Source organism: Erythrolamprus reginae, chromosome 1 (assembly GCF_031021105.1).
Source record: "Erythrolamprus reginae isolate rEryReg1 chromosome 1, rEryReg1.hap1, whole genome shotgun sequence".
NCBI classification, from domain to species: domain Eukaryota; kingdom Metazoa; phylum Chordata; class Lepidosauria; order Squamata; family Dipsadidae; genus Erythrolamprus; species Erythrolamprus reginae.
Genome location: NC_091950.1, coordinates 189750185 through 189764128, shown reverse-complemented (window position 1 = coordinate 189764128; position 13944 = coordinate 189750185). Strand labels below are relative to the sequence as shown.

At 40.7% G+C, this 13944-nt stretch overlaps 1 protein-coding gene across 3 annotated transcripts in view; it reads right to left on the bottom strand.

Moving 5' to 3' along the window:
* The window catches only part of GAD1 (glutamate decarboxylase 1), a 55015-nt gene that overhangs the window by 24136 nt on the left and 16935 nt on the right, over positions 1–13944 (bottom strand). For all 3 annotated transcript variants that reach the window (XM_070737318.1, XM_070737309.1, XM_070737298.1), the window contains exon 3: positions 11063–11153. In XM_070737318.1, coding sequence (XP_070593419.1) covers positions 11063–11153 — 91 coding nt within the window. The remainder of the gene's footprint in view (positions 1–11062; positions 11154–13944) is intronic.

The following is a 13944-nucleotide window of genomic DNA, read 5'->3' as shown; positions in this document are numbered from 1 at the left end:
AGCCTTCTCCGTCTCTCAAGATTTATGTACTTACAGCATGCTTCAAAAACAGCAGGAATGACTGCAAAATAACACAGAATGAACTTACTGGCTCCGGAGCGAAATGGAAACACATTTCATTTTAGAACTACAACATTGAAACTCCACCCTTCTTCCCCATTAGCCCCCTGATGTACCAAATACATCACTCCAGTATTTAATATCTTTTCCCTAACACCTGTTCCTTGCATTTTTGGACCCTTCTGAATTGAGGATTGACCCAGCGAACATCTGTTTCTTCCTCACTAGATTCTGGACTTATAGCAACATCCTGTGGCTGGCCTCCCACCTGTTCTAATACCTGTAACCCAGGGCCTACCACTAATTCATAAACACTATCTGTATCAGAGTCCTCAAGCTCTTCATCATCCTCCAACTGACCAGGAGTATGTACAACAGCTTTCTCCAAAGAGAGCTAATTATAAATGCCACACTATCAATACCTCTCAGCAGTGATTAAAAAGGGTGATTTATAATTACTAATTACAGGTAACAAAAGGGCAATTCACTGTTTTGTCCATTTAGTACAAAACATACCCATAGTTTATAGTTTAATATATGTTCCTCGTGTATCAAAATTCCCACATGAATCCATTTTGTTCTCTTTGAGGATCAAGAAAAGACTAAAGAAGAATTATTTTGGGTGTGGAATGGAAAGTTTCCCTTCATTAAGGTTGCAGCAGAAGGTTATTACATCTCACTTAAATAAACCAAAGAGGAGCTAATTGCTGTAATATAATTCTTTCACACTATTGGGTAACAAAGATCACGACTAAGTCCTGTCAGCTATAACAGCAAGACAGTAAATGGCTATGCCTAAGCAATTAAAATAGCATGCTACTTTGGGAGGGGTTGCCAAACATCAAGGCGGATAACATTGGAAGAGCCATGCAGTCCAACACTTACTTGTAGCCAGAACATAAAGAACAACACTTCCAAAGAGCATTGCACGAACGTACAGATACATCTCGTTCTCAATGTACATCAATAGAGGATCAACCGTATGACCAGTTGCAACTTTCTGGGCAAATGATTTGACAGGGCTCCAATGCAGTACAGAGCTGTATTAACATACTGAATTTACTTTAATGTTCAATAATGAATCAATTAATTACATTTGTTTACTACAAAGTGAGCAACAATTGCAACAATAAAGCAAAAAAAAAAAAAAGTAACGCAGTGCTGTGAAAGTCTATGATTTAAAAAGTCAGCAGCTGTAAGTAAAAATGTAACTTGAAATGATAGATTGAAGGATGCTGAACAAATCCTGCTGAAAATCCAGCAAGGTGGCCTTCCGATACTGCAATGTCCAGAGGAAGGGCAGGATTTAATATGCAGATGATACCCAGTTGTACATCTCCACCCCATGTCCAGTCAACAAAGCAGTGGAAGTGATGTGCCGGTGCCTGGAGGCTGTTGTGGTCTGGATGGGTATCAACAGACTCAAACTCAACCCGGATAAGACAGAGTGGCTGTGGGTTCTGCCTCCCAGGGACAATTCCATCTGTCCGTCTATAACCCTGGGGGGGGAATTATTGAACCCCTCAGAGAGGGCCTGCAACCTGGGCATCCTCCTCGATCCACAGCTCACATTAGAGAACCATCTTTCAGCTGTGGCGAGGGGGACGTTTGCCCAGGTTCGCCTGGTGCACCAGTTGCGGCCCTATCTGAACTGGGACTCACTGCTCACAGTCACTCATGCCCTCATCACCTTGAGATTCGACTACTGTAATGCTCTCTACATGGGGCTACCTTTGAAAAGTGTTCGGAAACTTCAGGTTGTGCAGAATGCAGCTGCGAGAGCAATCATGGGCTTCCCCAGGTATGCCCATGTCACACCAACACTCCGCAGTCTGCACTGGTTGCCAATCAATTTCCGGTCACAATTCAAAGTGTTGGTTATGACCTATAAAGTCCTTCATGGCATCAGACCAGAATATCTCCAGGACTGCCTTCTGCCGCACGAATCCCAGTGACTGATTAGGTCCCACAGAGTTGGCCTTCTCCGGGTCCCGTCGACTAAACAATGTCGTTTGGTGGGTCCCAGGGGAAGAGCCTTCTCTGTGGCGGCACTGACTCTCTGGAACCAACTCCCCCTGGAGATTAGAACTGCCTACACCCTCCTTGCCTTCCGTAAACTCCTTAAAACCCACCTTTGCCGCCAGGCATGGGGGAATTGAAATATCTTCCCCAGGCCTATACAATTTATGTATGGTATGTTTGTATGTATGTCTGCTTAATAATGGGTTTTTAAAAATGTTTTTAAATTATTAGATTTGTTATGAATTGTTCTATTGCTGTTGTGAGCCGCCCCGAGTCTACGGAGAGGGGCAGCATACAAATCTAATAATAAATAACAATAAATAATAAATAAATTTATTCTGTGTTGGGCATCTACCCTAAGAGATACAATGATATAACCGATATAAGGCTTTGGACATCAAAGCTGGAAATCCTGCCTATTTTGTATTTCATTCAACAATATCTGGTACATTTTCTATTCTTTTGAGATTTCATTTACTTAGGGATCATCCCCCCTCCCCCAATGCCCCCCCCCATTTATTTTTCCATTCTCCATGGTTACTGCAGAAACCAAGCAGATCTCAGCAGCTCCTCCCAGTGGCCACCAATTTAACTTTCCCATCAAAATGTTTGCTGGTACCAAAAGAAAAAAAAAAAGGTCAGGCTCAGTGACTGGGTTGGTTCTGCTTCCATTCTGCAGAAATGGAAGGGAGGTGATCACAGCCATCAAAGGGAGATCAATACAAGAACCCTCCCCGCCAAATAAATGAAGTACATAGGTCATGCAATAGATATGGATGATTAGCAGCAATTATGGGAAAGGAATTATCAGCAGCATTTAGGGAGAATATGTATAAGATGTTTTATAGATGGCATATGTCACTGGAGAGATTAGCAAATATGTTCAAGAATAAATCTATGAAATGCTGGAAATGTAATCATACACCTGGTTCCTTTTATCATATGTGGTGGATGTGTATGGAAACTAAAAAATACAGGACAGGAATCCAAATATGGATTGAGAAAATCTTGAAACAGAACATTGAGTTAAAACCTAAAATATTTTTGTTAGGTATTTTGCCAGATAAATTCAATTAAAAAAACCCTAATTTAATTGTGCATATAGTGACTGCTGCTAGAATTATATATGCTCAGAATTGGAAATTGAATTGAATACCAAAAGATAGATAGGTTTTAAGGAAGGTTATGGACTGTGCAGAAATGAATAGACTTACAATGAAAATTAAAGATAAAGAAGATTCGGAGTTCTATAAAATCTGGGGGAAATTTTATGAACGGGTTGAAAATAAAAATACGGTAGATCAATTTGTAAACACTTTAAATGTAAAAGAATTAGAGATAATTTTGTAAAAACGTGAATGACAAAAAGAGAAATGGTGGCAGTATTGGATAAACTATGTAATACAGACTTAGAGGAGTTGAATATTAGAAATTGTAGAAAACGTATTCATTTTTTTATTTTATATTTTGATGTATTGTTCTACTTTTCTTTTTTGCTATCTTTGATTAAGGATAGCCTTTCTTTTTAAATTAGATACAAATTTAGCTGTTAGATTTTTAATTTGCTCTACAAGATGTTTTTACATATATGCACTGTTAAATATTAAGGTATGAGAGTATTTACAGATAAGATTGATTATGATGATATATGTGTTTGTATTTATGTATGTTTTAAGATGCAGAAAAAAAAAAAAACTTTATACCAAAAATAAAGAGAACCCTCCCCCTCCTTCTTGGGAGTGGGCTGGGGGGGGGAGACACACAGAACCTCCTTTCACAACAGTGACAAGGAAATGCATTTGATTGCTGCTCCTGGTTGCTTCTCAAGCCTGTTGTGGTTAGCTCTGGCCCAGCTCCTGCCCCAAGGACTGTGGATGTGGGGGAGACATCCACATGCTGCAGGCCTGGTTTGCCCCTGGTGGAATCTGAAGATGAAGGCTCCTCTGACCAAGACGACATGAGTGACAGGGAGGAGGAGAGTGTGGCAGACAGCTCAGAAGGAGATCAATTATCTAGCTCCTCCTTGGATTCAGAACAAGAGTTAATGATACAGCCACGCATGCGGAGAGCGATGCATAGGCAACAACAACTGAGAGATTATTATCAAAGAAAATGAGGCCACCTGTGGTTGAGTGGGGCTATGGTAATTAGTGAGGCTGCTATAAATAGCAGCCTGTGGGTTTGGCCATTGTGGAGGATTATCTGATCATTGTGTTTCATGACTGCTTTACTGACTGACTTTTTGTGTGCTGATTTTTCCCTGCTTTGAAACTAAACCAGAGCAAAGTGTGTTTCACTTTGTGAAAGAAGGACTTTGAATTGCCTCACAGCTGCAAGCTAAGTATCACAGGACTGATAAGGGACTTGTACAAATTACCAGTTTGGTTGGAGACGAGTGCTCTTTGCTAGACCAAAAGAGGGCTTAGTTTAAGTGAATTTTCATTATAAAGAACATCGTTTTGAATTTTCAAACATGTGTGTGTCTGAAATTTGTACCTGTGAATTTTTGGGAGGATTCTACCAGAGAGCCCGACAGAACAAAGCCCATTGCATTGTTTGGAGATGTTCTGGAGGAGGGAAAGAGGTGGGTAGAACGCAGTTACAACGAACAGCTGCCATTTTGATTTTTATTCATTGCATGGCAGTGAATTGGATGGGGCTGGCCTTAGGGGGTAGATGCTGCACAAAGTGATGGCAGCCCCTAAGCTGTCACTGGAAAGGGTATCATACTGCGCACAAACAATTATGAAAGGGTGTCACACTGCATACAAACAAACCTCTGAACTTGCCCGCTACCGCAGGGTTGGCAGGAGGCCTTGTTCCACCTTTATCTTGAGCCTGCCCTGGGTTTTTGTTTTTCCCCAGCCATATGCTGGAGCTATGCAATGTTTATCTGGGAAGAACAGAGTGGCCACAAGAACAGTCTGCTAATGTGTGTTCTGTTGCTGCTGTCACTGCAGGCAACCGGGAATAAGAATGAAAAACAGGACCACAAAGGGAGAAAGGCTCTCCAAAGGGAGCCAAACGCCGAATGGCCTTTTTTCCACAAAGAAATGACGCTTCCAGCAAAAAGTCAAATTAAACTTATCAAGGGAACCAACATCGTTTCAAGAAAACAAACATGTCCGCTCTATTATATATGCTCAGCTTATTGTGCTTCTAAAGGGCTGTGTGATAGAATGTTTAACTTATTTAATAATTGGCTGCTTCCTGAAAACACCCTTCTGGGATCAGAAAGCTTTTCCGCTTTGCAAAAGATCACGGGAGATTTGCATACAATGCCTTCAAGGAATAAATGAAGAATTAAGAGAAAAGCACAAAATGGCAAGCTGTTGTATCCAGAAGGATACCTTGCCAATACTACTATGTACGTTTACATTTTGCTTAAGTGCTACAATATGTTTGGTAGTACCCAGCTTCAGGTAGATAAATAATTGTGGGTAGGAATTAATTCTTGGGCTGGGAGTAGGAATTTACAAGTACAGGTAGCCCTCAACTTACAACAGTTTGTTACCATTCAAAGTTACAACAGCACTGAAAAAAGAGAGTTATGACCATTTTTCACACTTACGACCATTGCAATATCCCCACGGTCATGTGATTTACATTCAGGTGCCTGACAACTGATTCATATTTATGATTATTGTGATGTCTCAGGATCATGTGATTACTTTTTGCGACCTTCTGAAAAGAAAAGACATTCTATGCACCAAACATTCCTTGTGTGTCCAATCACACATGGCCAATAATGGATTCTATTCTATTCTATTCTGTTCTATTCTATTCCATTCCATTCCATTCCATTCCATTCCATTCTATTCTGTCAGTCAATGGGCAAGCCAGATCCATTTAACAACCATGTTACTAATTTAACAAATGTGGCAAGAAAAGTCGTAACTTGGGACAAAACTTAACAAATGTCTCACTTAGCAACATCAATTGTGGGCTCAATTATGGTTGTATGTTGAAGACTACCTGTAATAAAATAAGTACTGCAACGCAAAGTATGTTTGTTAGCAATTGTGTTATAAAGTCACAAATAAGAATGGAACTAGCAGCCTTGTTAGAGATAATATAGTGCATCAGGAATTTCTTTCCTACTTTGTGCCATATCCCACCATAGTACGGTCAGCTATTTAGATACGCTATACCAGTGATAGCGAACCTCTAGCATGGGTGCCACAGGTGGCACGCGGAGCCATATCTGCTGGCACCTGAGCTGTTGCCCTAGCTCAGCTCCAACGTGCATGTGTGTGTGCCAAGCAGCTGATTTTTGGCTCGCAGAGGCTCTGGGAGGTCATTTTTGGCTTCCAGAGAGCCTCCAGGGGTGTGGAAGGCATTTTCACCTCCCCCAGCCCAGGGAAGCCTTTGGAGCCCAGGGAGAGTGAAACACTATCTGACTGGGCCCACCAGAAGTTGAGAAACAGGCCATTTTCGGCCTCCAGAAGGTCTCCAGAGAGCCTTCAGGGGGCGGGGGAAGCTGTTTTCTTCTTCCCCAGGCATTGAGTTATGGGTGTGGGCACTCGCGCATGTGCAATAGTGCTCATCCACACTCTTTCAGCACCCAAGGAAAAAAAAGGTTGTCCATCATACATTGGATCTAGCAATCTTCCAAAAGATCTCCAACCCTGTCTAGAGCTATATCACCTTGCCTTTCGTAAACTCCTGAAAATCCACCTATGTTGCCAGGCATGGGGAAATTGATATACCCCTTGGCTGTTCCGCTTTATGTTTGATTTGTTTGGATTGTATGATTGTTTCTTAATAAGGGTTTTAAATATTGTTTTTTAATGTTGGATTTCTATTTTGTATTGTCTGTTGTGAGCCGCTCCGAGTCCTCGGAGAGGGGCGGCATACAAATCTAATAAATTATTATTATTATTACTATTATTATTATTACTATTATCATTATCATTATCATTATCATTATCATCATCATCATCATCATCATCATCACCATCACCACAGGAGCAGTGACAGAAAGTGGGTTGGGTGATGCAGCAGAAATGGCCTTGATTCTTTACTGCAAATCCCACCAAATGTCTGTCAGCTGCTCAACTGGGCCATTTTTACACACCCTGGAGCAATTTTTAGTAGGCGAAAAATTCCTTTCCTCCATGTGTCTGTTTGAAGTAAAGAAGAATGGTACCATTTGCTGACAGAATAGCTTTGGCCGAGTAGGAATTGGCAATAAAAGCAAGAAATGTCATGTTAATTCAGTTTTCTGGTAGGTCAGTGGTGGGAAAATAACCTTTAACTTGGTCATGTGGAGGAGCCTTAACACAGAAATCTATAATGAAGCTCTAAATTGTTGGATTGAGGTAAGGATGCTCAAATTCTAGTCCACCCTCAACCATAGAAGCTTGCTGAGAGCCCTTCCTTTGGTCCTGTTACTACTCTCTCTCAGAGTGCCATACCGTACAGCAGTGTTTCCCAAAGTGTGGTACGCATACCCACAGGGGTACAGGAAGAGTTTGGTGGGGATACACGTTCAGAAAAAAATGCTGAAATACATCTTATTTATTTGTTTATTTATTTATTTGATTTTTTATGCCGCCCTTCTCCGTAGACTCAGGGCGGCTTACAACATGTTAGCAATAGCACTTTGTAACAGAGCCAGTATATTGACCCCACAATCCGGGTCCTCATTTTACCCACCTCGGAAGGATGGAAGGCTGAGTCAACCTTGAGCCGGTGATGAGATTTGAACCGCTGACCTACAGATTTACAGTCAGCTTCAGTGGCCTGCAGTACAGCACTCTACCTGCTGTGCCACTCCGGCTCTCATCTTGCCTTTTTCAACTTCATATTTATGTGAAGTTGCTTTTTCAGCATTTGTAGACATTTAAGTCCAAAAAAAGGAACAGACTATTGGACGTGGAACCGCATCTCAGATTAAAATTAACAACCAGGAAATATAACTTTTATTTATATTTTATTATGAATAATTTTATTTTTGTTTATTATTACTTTGTGTATATAAAATAAAAATAAAAATATTTTGATTGTTATTAAAATACATCCTTTTTTTGACAAGGGGTACTAAGCATTATGAAAATTATAGAAGGGGTACACATATGTCAAAAGTTTGGGAAACGCTGTCGTACAGGATTGGATTGTTGTTGTGGGGGAAAATAAGGAGTGTTATGTATACCGCCTTGAGCTCCTGAATGAAAAATAGGTAATAAATCTAATAAATAATTAGACATATATTTCACTGGAGAATAATGATAAAAACTATTCCATTGTCTCACTGAATTCCATGGAATATAAATTTTAATTGTCTGGACTGGGTACTTTAATAATTTTTTTTAGCATGCTGTGGAGCATAAATCAGTTTAATTAAAAATAGGTCCCTTTGCTGCCTTGAATAGTAGCACTGAATGGAAAAACCAAAGGCACAAGATATCATATACAGCCTAAAGCAAAAGAGGAAGCTTTGTCAGGTCAAATATCTTGCAGAATTCAAGAGAAGAACATAGATGGCAACTCACCAAGATAACCTGGGCTTAGTGGATAATTAGACATTTCCTTTTCAGTATGCAAGTGAAATGCCTCCATCTTAAAATACACAGCTTTTCTGTCCCAAGGCATTTTCAACTACTTATGAAGATAGCCATCATAGCATGCAACGACACACAGAGACAAAACACATAGAACAAGAATCTAAATTCACTTTTGAATGGGATGAATGCAGCCCTGTCATTTGTTATAAAGATCTCGCAAATCAGTGCAGAGTTCTCATCTCCTATTTTTCCATATCGTGTTCACAGAGAACAGGGGAGGAGCTTTTAAATCAAAAGGCCAATTTCAATGGTTACCAGGCATTTCATATCCCCTATCTGGACTTTAATATTAATAAATGCATTAATAACAACAACATTTGTGAGAAATGTAAAACTAACAAGTGCCTTCCACCAGTGACTTCAGTAACCGAGTTGTCGAAGCGTGGAACTCATTATAGTGTCATCCCCAAACCCCCAACACTTTACCCTTAGATTATCCATGGTTGACCTATCCAGTTTCCTAAGAGGTCAGTAAGGGGCGAGTACAAGTACACTAGAGTGCCTTCCGTCCCCTGTCCTATTGCTCTCCTATATCTCCTATACCTTTCTTCTATTCCTATACTGTATCTCTTCTTCTATTCTTTCCTTGATATGTTTTATTCCCATACCTGTATCTTCTTTTCCATTCTTTCTTAGATATATTTTACTATGAGTATCTCCTCTATAACCTTCATCATGTATTTTACTATGTGTATACCCAGTAAAACTCTCATTGTGTATTGGACAAAATCAATCAATTAATCAATCATTAAATAAATAGATAGATAGATAGATAGATAGATAGATAGATAAATAAATGAAGTTTGATTCCTGTTCCTATTTACCCGTTTGTAACGCAGACAAGTTGAACCAAATCTTGAAAGCTTGGTTTTAATTAACCTGCTTTCAAGGTCAATGGCTGCTGTACTCCTTGGCATCAAATCTGCCATCTGTGTCTAATGAGACTGAGAAGGGGCAGGATTCAACCTTTTGTGGGGGGAAAAATGGCCGACCTCTGCTTTTTTGATGGCTGCTTTGGCTGTTTCTCTTTTCCTCTCACGTGCGGACCCATAAACCTCCCCGTAAACACCATAGGACAGCATAACCCCTGAGCTGTCTTAATGTTTCCAGTATTTCCTAACTACAATTGTACATTAACCCTTAACTAGTAAATGTCTATGGAGATTCTCAGTCATCCAGGCTGATTTTTTAAATGACAACTGGACTTTCTGTTTTTTATTTTGAAGAAAAAAATAAAATAAAATAAACCCCAGAAGGCCTCTTGAAAAAGCACCTTTGGGATAACTTGTAATTAATTCACCTAAGCATACTTCGTTATCTTTCTGCCACTCAGAGAAGAGCGAAAGGACACAGGTGAAAGCAAGTGAAGAGAGCTAAGGAAACCACTTCTCCCCCACCTTCTTTATTTTATCTATTTATTTATTTCTCAGGCATGTACTAGACCAGTGTTTCCCAACTTTGGCAACTTGAAGATATTTGGACTTCAACTCCCAGAGTTCCCCAGCCAGCAAATTCTGGCTGGGGAATTCTGGGAGTTGAAGTCCAGAGATCTTCAAGTTGCCAAGGTTGGGAAACACTGTACTAGACGATACCTTAGTATAAAAATAATTATGAATACATGAAATGGATACGAATAAATGGGAACATTAGGACAGGGACGGTAGGCACTCAGGTTCACTTATGCACGCCCCTTAAAGACATCTTAGGAGTGGGGGTGAAGTCGACAGCTTTTATGTTTTGTAAAATTCACATCGGCATAAGTCTGAAGGTTTACTGTTTCTTTAAAAAGTTTCAAATGCTACATTGAATGGCAATGGGGCTCAGGAATTGTCCCTCAGCTAGGGCTTTCCTGAAGTGCAGACATACAATCCAACCTTGCCCATGATTCTCTTGGATTTGAATCTATTAAAGTTTGTTGCAAAATCAAAACCAGAAGCACACACAGATGACTGATTCAGCTGGATTCAAGAACGTCTTAATAAACATAATAAAAATAATAATAAGATATATAGGTAGGTAGGTAGGTAGGTAGGTAGGTAGGTAGATAGATAGATAGATAGATAGATAGATAGATAGATAGGATAAAAAGATAGATTTGTTTACAATACCACAAGTTGAATTCTTCTTCAATCAGTTACAGGTAAGCATAAGCAGGAGAGTTAGTTTCATTTCAGCAGAGTTCAGAGTGAGAGAGCACAGAGTGGACACTAGAGCAGAGAGGACCTGGAGCCACGCCCAGCCTTAAGCTTAAGTTTCAATTTCGATTCTTTGCCCAGAAGTGTTTAGTTCCCATTGGCTGACTTAGTTGCTATGCATATTCATTGGCTGACCTTGTCACCACTGGCTCTCCCAGTCATGAATATTCTAACAGAATCTGATTTCTGGTTACCAAAGAAAAGGAAAGCTATGCTTACATGTTTGTATTAGCTGTAGAGGTCAGCCATTCCCCAGCCAAGCCAATGATATCGAGCCCCGTAGAAAGCTGGTTGAAAAAGCGAGGGTGACCTAGAAGGGGGGAAAAAGACAGTTGCATATCGTACCTATCGGTTCATCCATATTTATATCCATTAGAGACAAAATAGAGGAGAAGAAGGGACAACCAATTCTATCTATTTACCAGCAATGTTGTAGAACAAGCGTGTCAAACTCGATCCTATTGTGGGCTATATCATTTTGTTTGTTTGCCCTTGGGAGGGAGTGGGGTAGGTGTGGCCTGGTTGTCATGGCCAACTGTGTGGGTGTGGCCAGGGTGGGCCAAGGTCCCTCGCCATCTCCAGGATGGCCCCATGGGACAACTCTGGGCCTATTGCAGGCCAGATGCAGCCTATGGGCCCCGTGTTTGACACATCTGTGAATTCTGAAGGTATTCCTTCTTAATTTTATGAATAGGAAAAAAAATATAGTAGTTCTCAACTTACAACCATTTGCTTAGCATCCGTTCAAATATACAACAGCCCTGGGAAAAGTGACTTACCATTAATCCTTGCACCTAACAACCCTTGTAGGATCCCTATGGCCACAGGATGAAAATTGACCTGTATTTACTACAGTTGTGGTGTCCCAGGGCCATGAGATTGTCATTTGTGATCTTATTTGTTTGTTTGTTTGTTTGTGTGTTTGTGTGTTTGTGTGTTTGTGTGTTTGTGTGTGTCTTTGTTTCTTTGTCTTCTATGCTGTCCAATTCCGAAGGACTCAGGGCGGCTTACAACAACAACATAAATACAATATAAATAGATACCAAATGATAGAAAGAAGTCGAACATTATCTAAGACTAAAACATTATCTATAACTAAAACCCCATTAAAAAAGTTATTATAAAAAGGACAGTCACACTCATATGCATGCACAACATTCCTACAGTTGGCCATCAAAAATGTAAATTTATGACCCCCAGGCCTGCCGGCAAAGCCAGGTCTTTGGCGCCTTACGAAAGGCCAGCAGGGTGGGAGCTGTACGGACATCGGGCGGTAGTTGGTTCCATAGAGGCGGGGCAGCCACCGAGGAGGCCCTCCCCCGTGGCCCCGCTAACCTGCATCTTCCCATATGGCTTCAACAACAGAGTCAATGGAGGAAGCTGGGTTCACTTAACAATGTGTGTGACTCACTTAACAAATGCAGTGATTCGTTTCATCGTGGCAAAACTTGTAAAATGAGATGCGACTCATTTAATAACAGCCTTGCTTGGAAATTCTGGTCCCACCTACACAATTGTTTCAGTGATTTACAAGAAAGTCCAATTGTCTCTTGGGAAAAAAATGTTTCAGTGATTACTTTGATAGCTATTCACCCATTAAAGGCATAGCCTAATTTAGATTTCTCTTGCCTGCAGCTAACGCTAGTCTTCCTCTTTGTCATTTGTAGATGCCAAGAACTGCCCTTATTAGGACATGGGAAAGAAAATTTCCTTCCTTCCTTCCTTCCTTCCTTCCTTCCTTCCTTCCTTCCTTCCTTCCTTCCTTCCGTCTTTCCTTCCTTCCTTCCTTCCTTCTTTCCTTCCTTCCTTCCTTTTTCCTTTTTCCTTCCTTCTTTCCTTCTTTCCTTCCTTTTTCCTTCCTTCCTTCCATCCTTCCTCCTTCCTTCTTTCCTTCCTTCCTTCTTTTTTCCTTCCTTCCTTTTTCCTTCCTTCTTTCTTTCCTTCCTTCCTTTTTCCTTCCTTCCTTTTTTCCTTCCTTCCTTCTTTCCTGCCTGTCTTCCTTCCTTCTTTCCTTCCTTCCATCTTTCCTTCCTTCCTTCCTCCCTTCCTTCCTTCCTCCCTTTTTCCTTTTTCCTTCCTTCCTTCCTTTTTCCTTCCTTCCTTCCCTCCCTACTTCCTTCCTGCCTGCCTGCCTTCTTTCCTTCCTTCCTTCCTGCCTTCCTTCCTTCCTTCCTTCCTTCCTTCCTCCCTCCCTCCCTCCTTCCCTCCCTCCCTCCCTCCCTTCCTTCTGTTTATTTATTCATCTGTTAATTCCTACATCCCAAAGCAGTAACAGTGCTAGGAGTGGCATATACTGATATAGTTATATCCTACATTCTTTTTAGCTACCATCCATAGTATGAAATGTGAGTACAGCATCAGGACATGCTTTAGAAGAAAAAAATAAACACTCCTCTCTTATGACATCTCATGTTCACATTAACCATGCCAAATTCCTACCGCCGTGTCTTGCTGCAGTAGTACATATGACCAAACATGGAGAATGATGAAAAGTGATCTCCATTCCAAAGGTTATATTTGCATTTGTGGTGCCTTCCAGATACTGATTTTTTCTGACAACAATTCAAAGCCGTAGGCAAGAACTCTGCTGCCTTTTTCAACAGGCACAAGAAGGATGTTTGCTTTCTCCACCAGGCTGCACATGAACAGGGTTTTTAAAGGCAACCTTTTGAAGTAAAATTGTACATTACAATCTTGCCACCTTCCGGTTGTGGGTTTACACAGGAACATCTCATCAGAAGATCTGTTCCAAAGCCAAAAACCTGCACAGTTGAGAATTCAATTCATCTCAGTTGGACTGTCCCATTCCTACCAATATCTTAGCAGTAGTAATTACGTAGTTAGCACTGACACTCCAGTAGGGTCCAAACTGGGACCTGGGCTAATGCATTCTTTAGGCAGAAGGAAGATTTGCAAATTTAAGAATCTTGCTAATAAGGAGTAATCTTAAGTGTTATCAAAATCAGGGCCCCTTTTAAAAAAAGGGTATTAAACTCAAGACTCATGGGCCAGATCTGACTCTCGGATACGTAGATCTGCTCCGTGGGGTCACCCACAGTACTTCTGTCAGCAAAAACAGATTCCCAAGCTCCGTTTTTACT